The 22,093-nt window shown below is 34.3% G+C and overlaps 2 protein-coding genes and 1 pseudogene across 2 annotated transcripts; 1 reads left to right on the forward strand and 2 right to left on the reverse strand.

Annotated features, from left to right (window-relative positions):
* The first annotated feature begins 408 nt into the window (after positions 1-408).
* On the forward strand, positions 409-3,507 carry LOC131174489 (18.1 kDa class I heat shock protein-like; annotated as a pseudogene).
* Positions 3,508-5,885: 2,378 nt separating this feature from the next.
* On the reverse strand, positions 5,886-15,836 carry LOC110645467 (cleavage stimulating factor 64). The gene is made up of 10 exons (XM_021798655.2): positions 15,319-15,836; positions 15,030-15,108; positions 13,698-13,872; positions 11,540-11,573; positions 11,202-11,446; positions 11,031-11,108; positions 10,569-10,604; positions 9,964-10,482; positions 8,415-8,750; positions 5,886-6,456 (listed from the first exon to the last, which is right to left on the reverse strand). Exons 1-10 carry the CDS (start codon positions 15,350-15,352, stop codon positions 6,313-6,315), a joined length of 1,680 nt encoding a protein of 559 aa, XP_021654347.2. The 5' UTR covers positions 15,353-15,836; the 3' UTR covers positions 5,886-6,312.
* Positions 15,837-17,121: 1,285 nt separating this feature from the next.
* On the reverse strand, positions 17,122-21,665 carry LOC110645465 (NAC domain-containing protein 17). The gene is made up of 5 exons (XM_021798651.2): positions 21,067-21,665; positions 19,849-20,126; positions 19,457-19,765; positions 18,223-18,814; positions 17,122-17,941 (listed from the first exon to the last, which is right to left on the reverse strand). The coding sequence occupies exons 1-5, from the start codon at positions 21,260-21,262 to the stop codon at positions 17,562-17,564; spliced, it is 1,755 nt and encodes a 584-aa protein (XP_021654343.1). The 5' UTR covers positions 21,263-21,665; the 3' UTR covers positions 17,122-17,561.
* Positions 21,666-22,093: the final 428 nt, after the last annotated feature.

Consider the following 22,093-nt stretch of genomic DNA (forward strand, 5'->3'; position numbering starts at 1 on the left):
GGGGGTGGGAACATAGGACGCTAATAAAAATAGCGTCCCGCTTCACTGGAGATTCGGCTGCAGACGCCAGGAACAAAGATGCTAATTATATTAGCGCCCGGAGCTACAAGACGCTAATATAATTAGCATCCGGAGCACAGGACGCTAATAAAACTAGCGTCCCGCGGTGACAGATGGGACGTTGCAGGTCGCGTGCAATGGGATGCTAATATGAATAGCGTCCGGAGTTCAGACGCTATTTTGAACAGCGTCTGAAGTTCGGGCGCTATTTTGAATAGCGTCCAAGGCGCTGACCACTGACACTCACCCCTTCTTCGTAATTTTTGGATTTGTTACCCATTTCATTATTTTTTGTTTCCTATTCACCCTATTACGGTCATTCACCCGAAGAACACTGACGTTCGCATGCTCAAACAAACAGAGCTAAAGCTCGAGATTTTTTCTATGGCCAACTATAAAGGAAAGCAAAGCAATCTTCTTCAGTAGACAAATCCACTCTTTTGGCTTCTAGTAGAGTAAAAAGCAGAAGAAAGATGTCACTGGGGCCGTGGTTCGGTTGGAGGCGTGGAGGGTACTCGTCGTCCACCGATACGTGGTGGTGGATGGGGTTGGATCGACCACCGTGGACAACGGGGTGGCGACATCGAGGAAACCAGTTCCTTGACTCATGTTAATGTTGACTGGCGTGAGACTGATAATGCTCATATCTTTCGTGCTGATCTTCCCGGTTAGCCAACCCCTTCATCTCCCTTGTTATATCTATATAATTTCATATTCGGTGCATTCTGTATAATCTTTCAGAGGATTTCAACACTCTAATCTCATAACTTTTTATATTAAATCAGCATAGTCCTGCGATTACAGTAGCATCGAAACATTTGCTCATTGTTTGAAGACATAAAATCTTGTTCATGAGAGAAAAAGAAGCGGTTAGTTGTTGTGATACAACATGTGAAATGGTGCGTTTGTCAAGTAAAATGAATGTACAACAGTTGTTGAAGAGTTGTTATGGGTGTCGGGTATTCTGTTAGTTCAGTGGCAAGTTGCAAGGGTAGTTGTTATAGAAGAGTTGTTTTGAGGCTGTTAGATATGATCAGATAAAAAGTTATAACTAACTATATACAGATTCATTCTTGATTCTTAATAAAAACTGACTGATTGTTGAGTTTCATTCTTCGTATTTTGTTCTTCCTATTTTCTGTCACAACATTGGTATCAGAGCGGTGATCCACGGCCATAGCAGGGGTAAGCTGAGCATAGGCAAGAGGCAAGATTACAAGAGATGTTGGCAGGCCAAGAAGCCAAGTTTCAGGGAATAATGGATGAATTGAAGTCTTTAATCGCTGGGTTGAATTGTCAGGATGTGGAGACAGCGGAAAGAAGGCATTGGGATGAACAAGTGCCAATTGCAAATAATACTGCAAGTGCTAATTCTTGGAATAGTTTTGCTAAATTGGAATTTCCCCATTTTGGTGGAGAGGGTTTGGAGGGTTGGTTATTAAGAGCAGAATATTTCTTTGAAGTGGGTAGGATTGAGTATGAGAAGAGAGTTAAGGTTGTTGCTTTACATCTAGAAGGGCGAGCTATTAAATGGCACCAAGAGTTTGTGAAAGGTAACAAAGTGAATGTGAATTGGGATGAATATTTTAGTGCATTGGAGGCTAGCTTTGGGAATTATGTTGAAGAGGATAAACAGATTCAAGATACAGATGATGAAGAAGATATTGATGTTAAAGAGAATCAAAAGAAGTTTGAGACAGTTATAGAACAAGACCAACAAGGAATAAAAGAGTTTAATCAACAGATAAATGTAAGATTTCAAAGATTTGATAACACAGTTCCAGAAAAATGTTTTTGCCATTGATGCCATTGAAGAAGAGGTTCAACAAGTGTGCTGCCATTTTTTGGAACCTTTCAAATGGAAAGAAGGTAGTGCAGATGTTGTAGGGCTGTCATGTCATTCACTGAAATCTTGGATAAGTGCAAGATTATGGAAGATGAAGCTTTTCAAGAAGGCAATGACATTACAGATACTCTACTTCTTGCAATTGAGAAAAATCTTTCAAGAACGCAAATTATTGTTGCTATTAAGGACAAAAGATTGGGTCCTGTAATTAAAGAAAAGATCTTCCTACATGAATTAGCTTCTCAATTCATTTTTCATGGTGCAGACACATGGTTCCTTTTTAGCTTGGAATTGGACAAGTATTATTTGGGAAGGATTCAGTGTAAAATGAAGAAACAGAAGGACAAGGGGGTGGGTTTAACTGGTAAGGGACAAGGACATTTGAGAAGAATTCGATGTAAAATGAATATTGCAGGAGATTGTTGTTGGTCTTCTAATGGGAGCTTGCTTTTGCTGTCATTTAAGTTGGTGTTAGTTGCTTTTGCTTTTGTTGGTGTTCAAGCTTTTTTTTTTTTTTTTTGGATAAGAGGATTGTTAAAAGAAAAAATAATAAGGCAGCAAAGTTGATTCAACGGAGAGCTTCTCCAGCAGATTGAACTTGGGTCTTTGCTCATGAAATTCAAACTAGATTTCCATCGAGGGTTGGGTATTGTTGTGATACAATATGTGAAATGGTGTGTTTGTCAAGTAAAACGAATGTCCAACAGTTGTTGAAGAGTTGTTATGGGTGTCGGGTATTCTGTTAGTTCACTGGCAAGTTGCAAGGGTAGTTTGTTATAGAAGAGTTGTTTTGAGGTTGTTAGATATGATCAGATATAAAGTTGTAACTAACTATATACAGATTCATTCTTGATTCTTAATGAAAACTGACTGATTGTTGAGTTTCATTCTCCGTATTCTGTTCTTCCTATTTTCTGTCACAACATTAGTATAGGTTATGCAGTAGGGCTATGTGCGCTATTGTCGCCTGGGTTCGAACTAGCGAGTACTATACTGTCTAACCTGGATAGGTTGTTTAATGGACGTAGAGGTGAGGAAAGAGGAGGTGAAGGTGCAGGTGGAAGATGAAAACATCCTGCAAATAAGTGGAGAGAAAGGTGAAGGAACAGGAAGAGAAGAACGACAAATGGCACCGGGTAGAGAGTCGGCGAGGCAGCTTCTTCAGGCAGTTCAGGATCCCAGATAATGCAAACGCAGATGAGATCAAGTGCCGCCTTGAAGATGGAGTGTTGACGGTGACTGTGCCTAAGAAACAGGGTGAGCAAATCCAGCGGAATGCTAGGCACATCGATGTGGCTTAGATTTTCTTGAAATTCTTGTCAAGACCTGTCCATTATTGTCAGTTCTAGGCAAGTTCTGTGCATACATAAATAAGGGTCGCTGTTGTATTTTACTCACTCTGGCTAATATCGAAAAAAGTGATTAAAGTTTCTGTATCGAATATGGGATTATTATATATGCAAAGGTGAGTGTTGTGTATTCTTCTTGTAGGGATTGGGGAGTTAAAAGGGCTGCGAGTTTGTGACAATAAACGTATGGGACATTGTAAAGATTGGGTCTTCGTTATTTATTTATTTTACTTTTTATACATATATTTTTATTAATTTTAGTTATTTATAATTTTATAATAAATTAAAAAAATTCATAATAGGTTTCCTTTCATGTTTAAATTTAAATATGGAATTAAATAGCTTATATAATTGGTTGCATAGTGTTTATATCATATTTAATAGCTCATATTAGATTCAGAGAGAATATTAGGGTTATTAGTGTTAATAAGATATTATTATTCAATATAATAGTTATTAATTTAGATTTTTTTTTTTGAATACTTTGATTAATTATATAAATAATTAATTATTAATCGTTAATATTTAACTGTTTTTATATAATAATAACAAAATATTTTAAAATGATTAGGAAATATTTAAAAATGAGTAAGGATGAGAGTTTTACTAAAAATTTATTGTTAAGCACGTCCTTCACTGTTAATAGGAATTTTTAGGATGAAGACTTTTATATATTTAATTAAATCTAATAATGATAATGCTATCAATTCTTAATTAAACTTATCTCAATAATTATCATTATAAAAATTTCAACAAGTTATAAATTTCTCATTGTGTTTTTAACAATAATTAAATAAGATATCATGTGTCATAAGAAATAATAAAAAATATACAACTATTAAGCTTAAAAAATTTTGCTTTAATTAATTAGTCGGATCAGCCAGTTTACACCAAATCAATGAAGATTAAAACATGTCACATTGACTCACTTTCCTGCTCAATCAGATTATAAACCTAAATCGATTTATGATTCAGATCACCGATTCCGATCAACTTATCCAATTTGAATTATTAAGAATTAGGTATTTCACTAATTGCTACTAAATTTCTTTCATATCAAAAAGATGTTGACAAAAACTCCTGTGTATCTAACTATTTTTCTTTTAGAGAAAAGTTAAAAAAAAATGTAGTTATAATAATGTCTCTTCTAATTTGTCATATGGCTTCTAATTATCTTATAATTTGATGAATTAAGTCGTCTATAATGAAGATGACTGAAAAAGACATATGAGCTAATATACAAAGTTTAGAATTTAAATAAAATGCAGCATGCTGAAGTCCCATAAGATTTTCTTTAGAGACCAATTAATTGTTCATTTAAATTTTTTTTTTTTTAAGAAAAAGTTGTTGATGTAATTGATATGACAAAAAAAAATTGATATATGAATATATTTTACAAAAATTACTGAAATGTAGGCAGCTAAGATCCCATATAAAGATTGGTTTAATTAAAAAGTTTGAACTTTTCACACTTTGGTAATTTAGTTTAAATCTTAACAAAATAGTCAAATTTTTAAAAATATTAAATTTTTATCCAATTTTTGTCAATTAAATTCTGAATTTCATTTTATTTTTATTATAATAGGGATGAGGTTTATTGGTAGTGAGAAAAGAGAACACATAACTAAAGCTATCCAAATTAACTAAGGTTAATATAAGGTAATCAATTATATAATGCAATCAAAATTATAATGTAATATAATATTATTGTCATTATATTTCTCTATTTTGTTACAAAATAAAAATATTAATATAATGTAATGATAATTTTTATTTTTATTTTTATTTATAATATTAATAATAAGTAGTAATAATTGCAATGATCGACAATGGTAGCTAGGTGGTGGCAACCGCGGTACTTAGATGGTAGTTGTGGTGGTGGCAAAATGAAGTAGTAGTGATGATAGTAGCTAGGTAGTGATAGAAATGACAATAACTAAATGATGATAACGGTTATCAAATGATAGTAATAAGATGATGATAGTGATAGAATAAAAATAATGGTAGTAATAATAGTAGTGACTTAGTAGTGATACTGTGATAGTATTGATTATAAATAAACAAATCAAAACAAGTAATTATGATTACATCCACTTTTATATATAATAATCATTATATTATTTTAAGTATAATTAATTACGTTACGTAATTATCATTCAAATTTCTTTTTATTAACAAACATATTTATTAACAAACATAATTAAATATGTAATATAATTATGATTCCATTAATAAATATCAAATTGTAATGACAAAGTTGGATAAATAAAGTAATATTATATATATATATATATATATATATATATATATATATATATATATATATATATAAAGTTATATCAAGTTTTCAAAATTTAGAAAATTTTAGATAAATTTTTTATAAAATTTGAAAATCTAATCAATTATGTTAAGATCCAAGTGTTTGAATTAGATTGAAAAACACAAAAAGATTTAGCCATCTTTGCCACTAGGCCATAAGTTATCAAGCACTCTTGTTTACTTTTGGTCCCTGGTTGAAGATGCCTTTTTTTTTTTTTTTTTCCCCCTGTTTTTAACCCATTTAATACTAAATCAAAGGGGAATCAAAGGATTATTCATATAATGATAAACGTTAAATCACAAAACAGAAGTAAACAAACCCAAATGAAGGGTGATTATATTAAACAAAGTAGCATCTATAGTCACGCTCATTAGTGAAATACTGTCAAATAAGTGAAGCAAGGACAAGTTGGCAAAGCCAGAAGGGAGAAAATGTTCAAGGTTACGAAAAAATTTGAACTGTTATAACTAAAAAATAAAGGCTACAAAAAATTTGTTTTCCTTTTCTAATAAATTATTGTTTCGCATATGCTAATCACAGGCAAATCAATGTTACATGGATGGTACAATGCTTGTGCATTTCACATCCAGAACAGGACGTTACGTGAACTACCATTTTACACGCTAGGAGAATTAGATCAATCAATAGCAGGCATTTTTCTTTCAACTAGGAAGGATCCTGCAATGACAAACAACATAGGCATCAGAGAGTTCCTGTCTCACCTCCTGCCATGCCTGCTACGATGGCTGTATCTGATCTTGCCGAAGTGCTTGTTGGAGCTGAATAACTTGTTGACGCTGTTCTAGTGGCAATGAATTCAACTGCTCTGGTGTGAGGTTCAGCACTTGCTGCAGTAATGCAGACTCCACATCTGGTGGAAGCTGCAATTGAGCGAGGGAAACAATTTTAGTCAAAAGCATTTTTAGATTAAACGTTATTTTGGATCAACCATATCAATATATATCGTAGAAAGCATAAAAAAGACAGCGCAAGTATAATGATTATCACTCCTCCAGATTGAGATGCATACAATGCTTGTAGACAGGCAAGATACTAACAATTGTAACATCTTAACACAGTACAGCAGAAATCCTCTCATTCTGTGGAGATGTAGCACTCGTCATTCTCCATTTGCACTCCACTTACTCCACTTACAATTAGTCAGGAACTCAGGATAAGCACGATTTCATCTCCAAAGCACCAAAACATTTCATATTAATTAGCTGACCACAAGACAAATTTTTCAGAACCCAAACACCTAGCATGGCAGACACTCTAATAAGAACGTAATGCATAAAAATCTTCCACTGTTACTCTTTTTCTAGAAGAAACATTAAATCTGCTCATGATATCAATATTTTAGATATGAGGACAGTCTTTAGGAGTTGAACCCATGTAATTGCACTTATTTCAATTATGATAGCTATAGTAATTAACTGTGCAGCAAAAAGCTTTTACATCTGACTACTTTTAGGACATGTTTGCCATTGCTATTGCACATAGCTACCAAATGTGTATGAAAAGAATTTGAACACTTAGAAAAGTTTACCAATGCAATTCAACAGTGATTTGCAAAAGCTTCAAACTTTAACTTTTTCCAAAATTAGCTTTTGACGTGTGAAAATCAATTGTAAAATTCTATTGTCTACTACTAAAGACAATTCATTCTAACATTTATTTAAAAGTAGCCATTAGCAATAACATGCTCTCAAGATCTTAATATCTGAAGAGTCTATTTCACTAAAATCCAAGTAATCAATGTTAAACACTCCAGATTGAATACTCCTATCATGATCCCACTACATCACTTCTCTATGCCTAAACTAAGTAAATATACTGAGAGAGAGAGAGAGAGAGAGAGAGAGAGAGAGAAACCGAAACATTCATTGCTGTTACCATCTCTCTCCTGTAAATTCCAAGTCCCAACACAAAAGTCTCCCATGTGACTGCCAAATAAAAGATATAATGCATAAATGCAGATGAAGAATATCTATTTGAGGATGGCAATACTGTATGCAGTGGTTGCATGGGGAAATGATGGTATTGGTGGAGTTAGTATTGTCAAGAGGAACACAGGGTATTGGCTAGGAAGATCCTTAAGAATCTTCCATCAGGAATCAATTAAGAGCTGCACTTGTTGTAACCCTCCTGCACTATTCTTTTCCTTCACTACCATTACTTCTTTTTTCTTTCAATATACACTTCACTCTATTGCGAGACTTATTAGAAACAAATAAATCATTCTTTTATGGCTTAAATTTATTTGGAAATTTTAATCCAATTTATCTGCATAAACGGTGATTTTTTCCCCTTTTAGTGTCTGAGAAATCTCTTTGCCTCGAATTTTTATTTTACCAACATGGTGAGGGCAGCAAAGGGCAAAAATCATTCTCAGTCTAAATCATGTTTTTATCCGATTAGCTAGGTTGATGTTGCAACAGGTAGGTTCTCTCTCTCTCTCTCTCTCTCTCTCTCTCACACACACACACATTTTTCAAAGATTGTCTCATCTGAATAGAAAATCCAACAAACTAGTCCCAAGTTGATGTCTTTATGACTGCAATTTATAAAATTTAAAGAACTGGCAACAAAAATGCCTTAAGACTTCAAGGCTTTTGACACCAGCACACTGAAAAACTTCCAATCAACATTTTAGAATCAGAAATAAAAGACTTCAGAACATATGCATATGCTCTACAGAGAAATTCACGATGCCCATCATATTCACCAGAATAGTGCATCATGGTACCTTAGAAAAAGACCATTTGCTATTTGGGAATTGGGAGGACCCAAATGTCAATGCATACTGAAAAGCAAAAGTAAATGATAGTGATATTACCTGAGGAACTTGTTTTTCAGAATTTTGCAACTCTTCTGGCTTAGGAAGTGGATCTGCAGGCACTGAACTGACTGGAAATGCTTGGGATGGTCCTGATACAGTGGCATTAGACACACCCAAAGGCCCTGATGAGCTAGACATGCTCCTTCCATCATTCAATTTTAGCAGCTTCGAAGGGTGAGTAATTGGTTCTTTAGAATCATTAACCACATTTGTTTGCATGTTCAAATATGCATTGCTTCTGCGGACCAGAGCTGTAGCATCTGGAGCATGCATAGATCTACCAATACCATTTCCAATTGCATCTGAAATGCCTGATGATATTGGGGGGCCAGGCTGTTATCATAAAGTACATTAGATATCGATAGAAATAACTGTAACCAAAATTTAAAATATGTGTGTTCTTATGTATAATACAAAAGAAAATTCAAGAGAGGGGAGATAATTTTCCATATGAAGAAATTCTAATAAAGGCAAATGAGTAATTTCCATCGTTTTCACCTCACTTTCTTCAGAGAGATTGATTTATGGTGTAAAATTTCTCTATATTTTCTATCCATCCACTTCCTGTTCATTATCCTAAACAAAGTACAAACCTTTCCCCCTTTATTTTCCTTTGTTCCTTCCTTCCATCCATTCCCCCCTCCCAAACATAGTGCAAATGTTTCACTACACATGAACATAACAAATATACAAGAGAGAATTGCCTTGGCTTTTTTTTTTTTTTTTTGTGATCGCAAGATGAGATGCGAGAAGAAGTTAATAGAAAGCTAGAGCTTTGGAGAAGCACTCTAGAGTCAAAGGGCTTTAAGTTAAGTAAAACGAAGATAGAATACATACGTTGCAAGTTCAGTGAAGTATCTCGGTTCAGTCTTTCAAGTAGATGGGGGATGTGAGGAGGATGTTAGTCATAAGATTAAATCCGGATTGTTGAAGTGAAGACGTGCTACGGGAGTTTTATGTGATCGCAAGATTCCCAATAAGTTGAAAGGAAAATTTTACCGTACAGCCATACGACCGGTTAGTCATGTGAAGCGTAGACATACGGAGGCTCCAGTTAGACAAGTAGAGCACATTAGGTTAGAGGATAGAAAGAAAAGAAGGGGTAGACCTAAACTGACTTAGAGGAGAGTAATACAACATGACCTAGAAACATTACACATTTCTGAGGATTTAACCCAAAATCGTTTAAAGTGGAGAAAGAGAATCCATATAGCTGATCCCAAATTTTTGGGATAAAGGCTTAGCTGAGCTGAGTTGAGTTGAGTTTGTGAAATAGAAAATGATTATTTCTCAATTTGAGAATATTTCTACATATGAAGCAAAATAAATTGGAATGAGCAATTGTTAGGCATTCAGTATAACTCATGTACCTGCTTCTTTCTTTTATCCTTTTCCTAATCCAAGGTTGGGATGCAACCAGGAGTACTTTCATCATACAAAACCAGACTCTAACAGAGAGAAGGGGGGAGTTACGTCCTACCAACACATTCACATCTGATCCTTCTTTCAATAATGGATAATAAGAGGTGCTAGCAAATTTTCGTACCTGGAATGCAGCATCTGATGGGGAAGGATGAGATACAACAGATGATTGTATTGATGCATTTGGAAGGACCATCTGAGAGGTATGCCTAAAACTTGCAGTTCCAACCCGTTGTCCTGAGTGTTTTAGCAATGAGGGTGGTATTTGCTTGTTCAAAGATGATGAATTCGCCATCTGAATTTGTGGTCTAATAGAGGAATGTACAGGTGGAAGTGGTGGAACTCCAGGCTGGCCTGGTAATGAGACTTGTTGAGGAACATTGCTACTGGCATGTTGTGGAATCTGAGTTCGAGGCTGCATGGGTTGTGAGGATGCAGAAAATTGGTTTTGAAGCAAAGAATTCTGTGGCACAGCAGAGAATTGGCCTTCTTGAATTTTGGACACCAAGCCAGCGTGCGACCTCTGTGCAAGGGGAGGCAACCCAGGAAGAGTTTGAATTGATGACTGCTTAACCTGCTGAGTATCTTGTAAGGAATGGAGTGCAGGTTGACCTGGAGGTTGCCGAATATTTGGCATCTGCAACTGCACAATCCATAAGCATTTCTTAGGAGGCATACTTGCTAAGAAGCAATAACAAAATTAAATTATTCTGAGTTATCGAAACAAACCACTTGTGGCGTCACCATTCCCAGCATTATCTGTGCCTGTAAAAATGTTAGACAAAGATTCATCATACCAGGCAGTATATAATCATCACAATCAAATTACAAAAGCAATAAATAATATCCAAATCAAATTATAAGCATATCAGGTTATTGATACATAATTGCATACACAAATAAACTCAACACAGAGAATATGGGGACAAATGACTCTGTGCAAAGGTCAAGATTTTTTTTTTTTTTTGAAAAAAAATAAATTTACAGCAATTCAAACTGCAGTCTTCTATTACGATAAAATATAGCACAGAGAAAACCCCTTAATTCCAATAAAAAAAAATGTGCCAGAATAAACAGCTTTAAGGACTAGGCAAACTATAATGTACTTTAGTTAATACACAGTTCTGTAAAGAAATATGTATAATGATAGGAACTCTAAGCATATAAGAACAGACAATAATGAATGAATACCTGAAAAAGAGCTTTTGGCAACTGTGGTCTTGCAAGCAATAACTGGCGAGCTTGCTCCTTGTTTTGTGTGGCCATTACCTTAGAAGAAAAGAAATGAAAAACATATCACCATTCACCAATTGATGCAATCAAGGAAAATAGATCAATTGTGAGTTTTATTTAAATGCATACCTTCAGCTCCAACATGATATCAGTCAATTGACTCCTAGACATTTTGGCCAAATGAAGAGTTAAGGGATCACTCGCTAATGCTGACTGACTCTGTAAACCATTTTGATTTGACTGCATGCCAGTCTGAGCACCACCTAAAGTTCCTGCCATGACAGTTGCAGCAGTTATAGCTATATGGAGACCAATTGGTTGATGCTGAGCAGATTCCCCAAGGATTGCTGGGCCCCCTACTTGTTTCTGAGGGTCTGTGATGTATAAATTGGACAAGTTACTTGATTTATTTACGTGAAAAGATAACTCAGAATAAGAAATTTGGAAAGAAATAAAAAGAGACTAACCAACACTTGCAGCTAGTCCAGGTCCCCCACGACCCTGCAAGATAAGTAAATGTAATCCTTATCCTTAGTATTTTAATCTTACAATGAAATCTGGCATTTGAAACAACCACAAGGACTCAAAGCTGAAAAACAATGATATGGCACAAGAGATAAAGCATATCCAGGAATTGTAGTAATTATGTAGCATATATACAAGTGTCACCAAATAAAGGGGGGAAATACTAATTTCATCAATTCTGCTTGCTCAATCTGCCTTTAAGCCAGCATTTAACATCAACCTGCCTCCAGCATAACTCCAGACAAATCTACACTAACCTTAAGATCACTGACAGAGCTAGCAACCTATACTTATTTACATATCAACAATCAAAGTATCAAGCATTTGAGTGATCTGCCGTATTGTGGCATAATTACTTCATATTTATTTGTTGTTGAAATTAATTCCAGATGATCATGATGCATCTGTAGCCTCCACTGGTGCATCAGTTCAGGACCATGATGGCACCACACTCTAATCCCAAATTTCATATTTTCTTCCACAAAGTACATTAACATTTGATAGAAGAAGGGACATGTTACTTCATATTCATTTGTTGCAATGAATTCCTAATAATCTATGAAATTAGTAGCACACCTTCTTATCATCATTCATTATTAAGTCAAGTCACTGGAGCCAGTAAGGACAATGTGGGATAGCATGTATAAAAAATGATAAAAAAATCGTAGCTCTGACTTGATCAGAAATTTCAGAAGTCCAAACATAAAGACAGAAAAATTTGGCCTATATACAGCGAATGAAACATTTGAATTTTGAAGAATAAATCAATCCTCAAAAAGTATGTAAATTAAAGCAAACGGTTGTGCATGGTACATGTGTAATTGTGTATTCCACTAGAACAAACTAGGTCATATTACCCTAATTTAGTCACCTTATTGGTACGCAAGTGTGTGCATGTAACCAGCATAAGCTGGTCATCCACTGAATGGAATCATTAATAAATTCTTCAATAACTAACTCTGGTTTTCCATTAAAGGTTAAAAAGCTCATTTAGCAAAGTCAGAATTTATACTTCAGCCATGTGATGTACACCTGCAAGACAATTCGTAATCTATCATAATATAAATCTAAACAATCCATCTCATTAGACTCCACCTGTATCTCATTCATATCCTTCATCATCTGCTAGCAATCTTGCACACATTTATTGCATAAAATGTTGTGAATACATTAATTTAAACTTGCACAAGCCTCTAACTCATTACTGTTAACGTTTCTAAGATAGCAGAATTTCAAAAACTTGTCTAGCATAATTTCTTGTTTTGATTACAGTAAGTTTACTTCCAGATCATATAAAAGGGGAAGTAAGTGAATTGTGAAAACAACCAAATTAACCTATGTTACAAAAAAATTCAAATTTAATATGTGAACACGTATCTCAACCAAGCACAAAAGCAAGCAATCATTACCAAGATAATTGGGGCTTTGTTGGGACCACATCACAACCCTCAATCTGTATTTCAGTATACACTGGCCCACTTCTAAAATAATTCTTTCAGCAGATCAAGATAATATCTTTCATGAAAGTACTACAAGCAACAAATGCATAGAAATGCTGTATCCTCAAAAGAATAAAGACCACAAATAATTACTACTTAGCTAACAGCAGAAACACAATTTCCAGAAAGTCAAAAAAAAGAGCCATGCTAAGTGACAGCATACTTTTTATCGTTCCACACAGGCCAAGGACTAAGATAAACTAATGGATTTATAAACAACATGGTTAACTTAGGCAAATAGATCTACTAACATTCAACCAAGTCTCTTCTCACAAAGGTAGTATGGTAATTGCTATTGTTTGTGTCTGCAAACAACTCAGGTAGTGCAATGGGTCATAGCATTAATTGATGTCTATGTTGTGAGCCAGTAACTTAGCAAGTATAATTCAACTTTCAATATTAGAATAATCAGGTAAAAGTATCTCAATGACTTCAAGAAAATTGAAAACCTCATTAACTAGGCCTTAAAATTACTAGCTGAGGTTGGCTTAGTTGATCCTCCTGAGATAATTCCAAGTAGAGGTCAACGGCTAAACCCTAGACCCTTCCACTGAGAACCACCAAAAGGAAAAAAGAATAGGCCTTAAAAATATAACTTTACCTGCTCTCGATTTCTGTCAGCATTTTTGTCATTTTCAGCAAAATCAACCCGTAACTGCCTGCCATTGATCTCATAACCCTGGAGATTACGACGAGCGCTTAGAGCTGTCTCTTCATCCTTATATTCACAGAACCCATAACCTTTTGGTTTCCCAGTTTCTCTATCAATGACTAGCCTGAAATAAAAAGGCATATAAATAACTATTTAAAAAAATTATTGCCATGGGAAGAAAAAATAAATTAAAAGTACAAAACAGGTCAGTTCTCTCAAAGGCAAACCACCCATTCTACTGGATAATTAAAAAACCAAAGATTTTGTTGAATTATCATATGTATCTTATAAGCCTTGCATAAGACTATTTAAAAACTAGCAATGCTTTAAATAATTAACATTAGGCTGCTCCCCAGCTATCCCTCTTTGCTGTATTGAATTGTGAGTTTGTAACTTTATTTCTTGATCTTACGTAGATATTAGAGAGTCTCATCTGAAAAGGCAGTTCCATCATTGCTAGCACACATTCACCAATTCAACAATTTTATTATAGTAAAGCACTGTCTGCGCCTACTGGTTCAATAATAGCTAATCAACCCCATACTCATTTCCCCAGTAACTTTACTAGCACAGCAAAATCTTGGTTTTGGCCAAGCCTAATGGTGGACAAATAAACACTGCCAAGTAGCTTCATTTGCTGCTAAAATACATGGTAGTCACCAAAACTTTCACATTAAGCACCTACCAGGGACTTTAGCCAACCCCACTGCAAGAAAACCCCTGTCCCAGAAATATTGCTCACAGGCATTCATAAGCATGCTGCTGCTTGAGTATAATCAGTGAATGAATATACTCTATTGCATGCCGACATAATATTCACATCCTATGCATTTTTTTCTAACTTAACAATAGTTACTTACTCGTCCTAGTTTAACAATTAATGCTAATTCAGAAACAGCATATTTGTATTCCATAGTTTTCCTCTCAATATGATTTCCTTTCTCTCCCCTTCATCTTCTTCTTAATTACTTGTACAAAACAAAATGTCCACCAAAGTAGAACCAGCATAATAAATAATTTCATAAGAGAATTCCTATTGAGTTTGCATGTTTGGTGAAAAAAATACAGCTAACTTTAAGTTGCCTAACAATTGAATTGCATGATAAAGTACAAACCACCAAAAAAGATAAAAACTTTTCAAATATCTGCCATTGTTCATTCACAGGACAAAAACGCAAAAATTGAATTTGATTTTCAGCGGCCAAATCTAGGGCAAGCAGGCAACTTGGAAATAATAGCTATGTTATTTGATATTGTAGATTGAAAATAAAAATCCCTGACCTGAAAGACACTACAGGTCCAACCTCTCTGCAGATATCAATGAGCTGTTCCTCAGTAGCATCATACGGTATATTCCCAACTGTCACAAAATACAAAACCAAAAATCAAAATCTCAAGTTTCAGCTATAGTTCTCAAAAACACAGTATTTTAACCCAAAAAAAATGAAAAAAAAAACTTTGAATCTCTGAAATCAATTCGGAATTCAATTCGCAGCTACAATATTTTCGATTCGAAGCAAATAATTCAAAGCAGAAGAAGCGTAAGAGAGCTAAAGAGAATAAAAAGTACCAAAAACGCAGCGATGCTGAGAAGAGGAAGCCATGAATTCTAACAAGAGAAGAACAACAAGGTGAAGCACAGCTTCAACTTCTTCCTTCTCCACATAACTATTCTTATAGTAATCAAAACGGTGCCGTATTAATGGATTTCTTTCTAATGTACACAAGTTTGTGTGCGCACATCCTGACTATGAATTGGAGATTTTGATTTTCCTACAGCGAATGCAAGAGAAAAGAAACGAATGGAATCAATCTCTGCGTGTGTTGTGCTATGAATTGAAGGCAGAGGCAGAGTGGGAGATTCTTTGTTCGATCCCGAATGAATGAATGTTGAAGGAGAATGCAAAGGCAGCTTCGCTTTGCTATGGTTGAAGTTTTACCTAGAATGGAAATTTGTGATTCAAAAAGTTCACTTGTGTGAGTATTATTTCAATTTTTCCCCAGTGTTTGACCGTTCATATGCAAAGAAATTAACAAAGGGGAAAAATTATTGAGATTTTTTTTTTTTTGATGTAATAAATCTCAAATCGCCTATGAACTTTTGGGCAAGGTTCAATTAAACTCAAAAATGTTTTTTTATTCAATCATTTATGAGCTAAAATCACACCTATCAAACAAAAATTATAAGAAGCCAAGTAATTTTTATAATTTATCCTGAAATTAGTTTTATATTTTATTTATATCTTACAACTTTAATTTGTTGTTGAAAAAATCTTAAATTTTAATTTTATTTAAAATTTTAATTTATAATATTAAAATTTTAAATTAAAAAATAACTCGAAATTACAGTATGATATTTATAAATATAATTTTAATATTTTTTTAGAGAAATTAAATTTTTCTCTTTTTTCAAAAACTATATTAGCACGATGACATTTATATATTTTTGTGGTAAGTTTAAAAGTCCTTGATATTTTTTAGGAAAAGAATTAAAAGATAATTTTATTATATTTTTGACTTGTAAACTCAGGTTATAAAGGTTTTTTTGTAAAGTTTAAAAATTTTTTAATAATAAATTATAAGATAAAAGTGAAATACAATAAATTATAAAAATAATCTCCATAAGCCTAATTTGACTTTATTTGTTAGCTAAAAACTTATCACTCATCTAAGACTAACAAGTGCGAGTCCCACTCTTGTAAAAAAAAAAAAAGCGCAAATATATTAAATAATTTCTTTTAATTTATCTCACGTACTTATCGTTAGCCTTAAAAAAATTTACAATCAAACAAGTACTCCATGTTTTAATTTCACCTAAATAAATTCTATATATTTAAATTTTAGATTAATTTTATCCAATTTCTATCATTTCTATAATTCCCAGTTTCTTTCTTCTTTCTTATAGCAGAGCGGAGATTTTTTTCAACCCACCAAAACTTACACTTGAAACGAGAGAGGCTTCATACCTCTCATTACCTCGTTTTAATTTATTTTAAGAAAATCTCCATATACTTCAAAATACAAAACTAATTAACAACTCTAGAAGTCTTCAATTTTGTAGAAAACAATCAACCTATGTTGCAAAGGTAGATTTCAAAAAAATTCAATAAATGGATCTAGTTGTTCAACACAAAAATCTTTAAATTAGATGGCATAAGTTTACTTAACTTCACAACGTTCTTGATCCTTTGTAAAATTCTATTTGACTAATTTATAATGTTGCAAATGGCAGAAACAATTATAAGAGGCAAAGGAAAAATGCAACATACTTGGGTTCATATTTCAAAAAGAAAAAGTTTTCAAGTTCATAATTTTAAAATTATGATATTAAAAAAAATTCTTAAACTGAAACGGAACATATCAATAGAATTCGTTAAAGCCATCAGTCGAAAATTTTAATTATGATATAATCATGAAGAAACCACCAGAACTCTTTAACACCCTCCCTTTTTCATACGTACACAACCAAGAGACACTAGAACCTGAGCTCAATCTATTTAAAACATAGATCCACCCAACGCCAGCCCAGGCGAACCGTAGCTAGCAAGGACTACTGTACAGAAGAACCTTCCAATAAGTAATGGAATATCAGGTCAGACATAATATATAAGAGAAATACTGAGCCTCCTATTGCTATCTGAAGCACTCCCTCCCCCACCACCCCTCCCCCTATCGGCTAAAACTTCGCCTTTACATTTCAAAATTTATGTTTGCAAATTGGAATCCTTGAAACTAAACAATGGATTTAGCTTCTATTCTCAAGTCCCCTACACATGTGCTCCATAAGAACAAAAAGTTCCCATATACATAGTTTCAGAAGAAGATAGCTCTCCCCAACACTCTAGCTCCAACCAAAAACCACAAGATGGCACATAATGCTCCAAGAATAGATAAGAAAAGAATACCCCTACTAGTTCCAACTTTAGTTGAATTTGCAGTTTGATTACTACCAACAAGATTATCAGTATTGATATTGTTATTTTTGATATTCAGTCTGATCCTGCTGAAGCTAGACATTCGCTCAAAAGCCTTATTCACCAAAGGAGTCTCGGCAGCTGATGCAGGAGTAGTAGGTATTGACTCCAAAAATTCCCACAAAGCAGAGGAGAACCAACCAGTAGCACCACCATCCTCTCCACCACTTTGATTCTCATTAGCTCCAGTAGGAGCATTGGAAGATTCATATGCGACACCTGAACGTGACCAAAATGGCCAAAGATTTAGACTACATTAATTCTAATAGTTGATTTCAATATAATACAAAGGAAATACTTGTACTAGAAGAGCTCTTGAATTTGGCTCAAAGTCCCACTTCACGTAGGCTTTATGCCTTGAGGAACATCCAGATCAAGAGCTCTGAATGGAAGGGCTACCATGACAGCAACTTCGTCCAAAACAGAGACAACTCAGTGAAATAGTACACCAAGTGAAAAATAAGAACAAAGTTGACGCTGAAATTCTGACTAATTTATACCTGGAGTTGGTTGAGAAAGAGTCCCATGAATTGTTTCTGAAGTAGCATGGGCATTGCTTCTCTGATCATCCACCCATAGCTGAGCTGCACCAAATGCTTGTGGCTGCAAGTAATCCACATCATTTACTGCTGAATGTGGCTGCAATTGGTAGTCCACCTGATTTGCCATTGAATGGAACTGCAACGGGTAACCAACTCCGTTTACATGTGAAACTGTGTCTTGAGCAACAGGCCCAATTTCACTCAAAAACAGGTCAGCATCATGGTACAGATCAAGCTCGCTAAGTCCAAAATTGTCAAACCCCAAGTTCTCTGCAGCCTTCTCAGTGTTCAAGGAAGTAGGTTCTGGACCAATGAGATCATCCATTTCCAGGAAATCATCTTCACAAAGTTGCAGTGCCCCAGCAGAGCTATGCGGACCAGATGCGACTTTGGGTACCTCAAGTGACTGAAATGCAGCGGTAGCTGACCCGTTGACGTCCAAGCTTTCCTGCTGGACACTTGTAGGCGAAAGAGAGATTGGCTCAGGAAAGATAACTTCTCTCAAGGATGGATCTACCAATGTACTTTGGGTCTCATCTTCACCAGCAACCTATGAGATTTTATATAAATCAATAAAACATATATTACAAAAGAAAAAAATGTAAAATAAATGAGACAGTAATAGTATAATGTTACTTTGTTAATTCGCTATTGAAGCAATTTCATCTCACCAACTAGTATTTTTATTCAGGTACAAAATCAATTCAGCCTTTTTTGCCAAGCTTAGATGACAAATATACATACATACATATATATATATATATATATATATATATATATATATATATATATATATATATATAAAATTAGTTGCAGCAGGTCTTGCAGGGCAGTTACTTGCCATGTCAACATCAGATGCACATGTTATGTGGTCACAACCAAAAGGAAGAACAGAGGAAAAGAAGAAATAGAAGAAAGGGGAGAAGGAGAAAAAGAAGAAGCAAAGAAGAGAAGAGAGAGAGAGAGAGAGAGAGAGAGAGAGAGAGAGAGAGGGAGAGAGAGAGAATTTGCTGTTGCTTAATCTTGAATGATTAAATTAAAACACAAATCTATATTGAAACTAGAATCTCACTCATGTAACTAACTGGCACAGGCATAACATCACACTGACTAAATACACAACAAGAATGTTTAAATTAGTTCAGGGATAAAATAAAGTAAATCAATACAAGAAAAACAATATGCAACTGACCTGTACTAGCCCACTAGTATAATCATAATCACTAATTTGGGCCTGGTAAAGTGGATGTTCATCAGCAATTTGTTTCATGAAGTCCTCAAGATCAAAATCATTTAATGGTTGCTCCATCTGAGCAACAGTCTTTATGGTATCAACAGATGGAATGACTGCATTAGGCTGCTTAACAGGAGTATCAGAGTTATTCACAACAGCATAATCATCGTCAGCCCAGTCTTCTTCCTTAAATGGTGCTCCATACTGCTCACCATTCTTAGGACCAGATCCACTTTTCTTGTAAACCTTGTAGAGTGCATAATAATCCTGCCATGTAATCCAGTTTTAATTAGCATGAATATGCAGTCGATATTAATAAGCAAAACACAGTAAGACATTCAGCTGTGTACCTGGACATTTTGGCATCTTTTGAGTTCCTCTTCATCCAAAGTGTATTCATGCATCACCCAGTCAGTTCTCTCACCATTAGGAGCCCGGCCTCTATAGAAAACTAGGGTCTTCTTCACTCCAGCATTCCTTGAATTGTAAGTGATATTCCGGTCTTTTCCTGTAGCCTTCCAATACCCTTGTCTGGTCGCCCTATTTGACCTTGCTCCATTAGGATACTTCCTATCCCTTGGACTGAAGAAGAACCATTGCCTATCCCCTGTCTTCCATATGGATTGCCCTGAAAATATTGTTCATTTGTTAGTGACATGTAATTACTAGAAACATTTGAAAATCAAAATTATTTTCACAATTCTTACATGAAGAAAACAAAATCGGTTGTATCATCAAAACCAATCATCACATTGAAAACACAAAACCAACTAATAGAACAAATTTCTTCACAGACCCAAAACCAGTAGGCAAAGCAAAACTGCTTTATCAACATCATTCATTCAACCCAAATATTAAGTCAATGTTAGTAGTTAGTACAATGCATACCAAAGTCATCACAAACGGAAAAATACATCAACATTGCAGCAGCATCACTTAAATATTCAATACAACACCCAAAAAAAAATATTTTTATGTCAAAACCAGAACCCAAGGCTTACTAAACCCTTCAATGATATGAAAAAATAAAGCAAACCCACCCAAATCCCAAATGAACAGATAGCACAATTCAACACGTTATTGCTCTAGAATCTCTATAAAATGACACAGACATTCACGTAAACCCACCAAAGATATAAAAGAATAAAGCAAACCCACCAAAAACCCAAATGAACGCATAGCACAATTCAACTATGTTATTGCACTAGAATCTCTAGAAAATAAAGCAAAAAAAAATTTCCCCCCCCCCCCCCCCCCCAACAGAATTAACCATGGAGAGCTCAATATCCAATCAAATTAAAAAAAAAAAAAATTGGAGAATCACATCTAACCATTAAAGTCAACGCACTTAATTCCCTATCACTCTTACCCTAAGTGGGGAGAAAATCATTTTTGGATAGAACATAACCTAAGATCTATTACTATCTGATCAAATCAATACCAAACCAAACAAGAAAACGAAACAAACCACGATGAAAAGGCTATATAATTCAAACAGGAAAAAACCAAGTCAACGAACACCAAAAAAGGGCAAAAATCAAATTTGCGAAACAGATTATAGTATATACCAGGTAATTCTTCAGGATCCCACTTGTAGACATCAACCTCGCGGATGACATCGACCCGTAGCCGTCTCCTACAGATTTTCCTCTTCAAGTAATAAAGAACAAGCTCCTCATCCGTTGGGTGGAATCTAAACCCTGGTGGCCACACCTTATCATTCCCTTCGTCACGACGCAAACAGGAAGCCGCCGTCACCGTCATCGATGATCACTCACTGCTGTCAGAGTTAACAAACCCAAATCTTAAAAATGGGAAAAAGAAAACCCAAAAAGCAAAAAAACCAGAAAGACCCAATTCGTTTTTCGATCAAGAAAAGAGATAACTACATGATTCGATTTGATATTGTGGGGTTTCTAGCGAGATTGAGATAATGAAAAGGAAAAAAAAAATTAAGAGGAAACTTTTCTTTTCTTTTTCCTTTTGGCGGTGATTGTTGGTCAAGCAACAAAACACAGAAGACTGAAAAGAGGATAAAATAGAGGAGTGTTTGTGATTGGCTTCGGCCTACGGTGGAAATAGTGAGACTTTTCCAAAGCAGCCACATGGGCTGATGGCGAAGGTTCTCAGAAGTTTGTTCGTGGTGTTGGTTAGGCTTAGGCCTATATTCGTGAAATATGAAATTGAGTTTTTTTATTTTATTGAGTTTAAATTGTTAAAAATATAATTATGTATAAATTATTTATTAAATAAATATCTTATTATTTCATTTTTAAATTTTTATTTTTTTATTATATAAAAAATTATAAATTTCATGACGATGTATAAACATATAAATAAACTTTTTTAAGATAAATTTGTTAAACGTTAGTATTAAATTTATATTATTTTTCTTCTTTAATTTTTTAAAATTATTTTCAAATAATAAATTGATGAAAACTTAAAAATTATTTAACAATTTTTAACCATTTTTTTTGTTTCAAAATCCAAAAATAAATAAATAAATAAATATATTTATTTATTTAAATTTCTATGATAATTAAATATGATAAAAAAAATAATGGATATTGAGCACATTTTTAAAATTTTTGTTTA

Source organism: Hevea brasiliensis, chromosome 16, assembly GCF_030052815.1.
Source record: "Hevea brasiliensis isolate MT/VB/25A 57/8 chromosome 16, ASM3005281v1, whole genome shotgun sequence".
Lineage (NCBI taxonomy): Eukaryota > Viridiplantae > Streptophyta > Magnoliopsida > Malpighiales > Euphorbiaceae > Hevea > Hevea brasiliensis.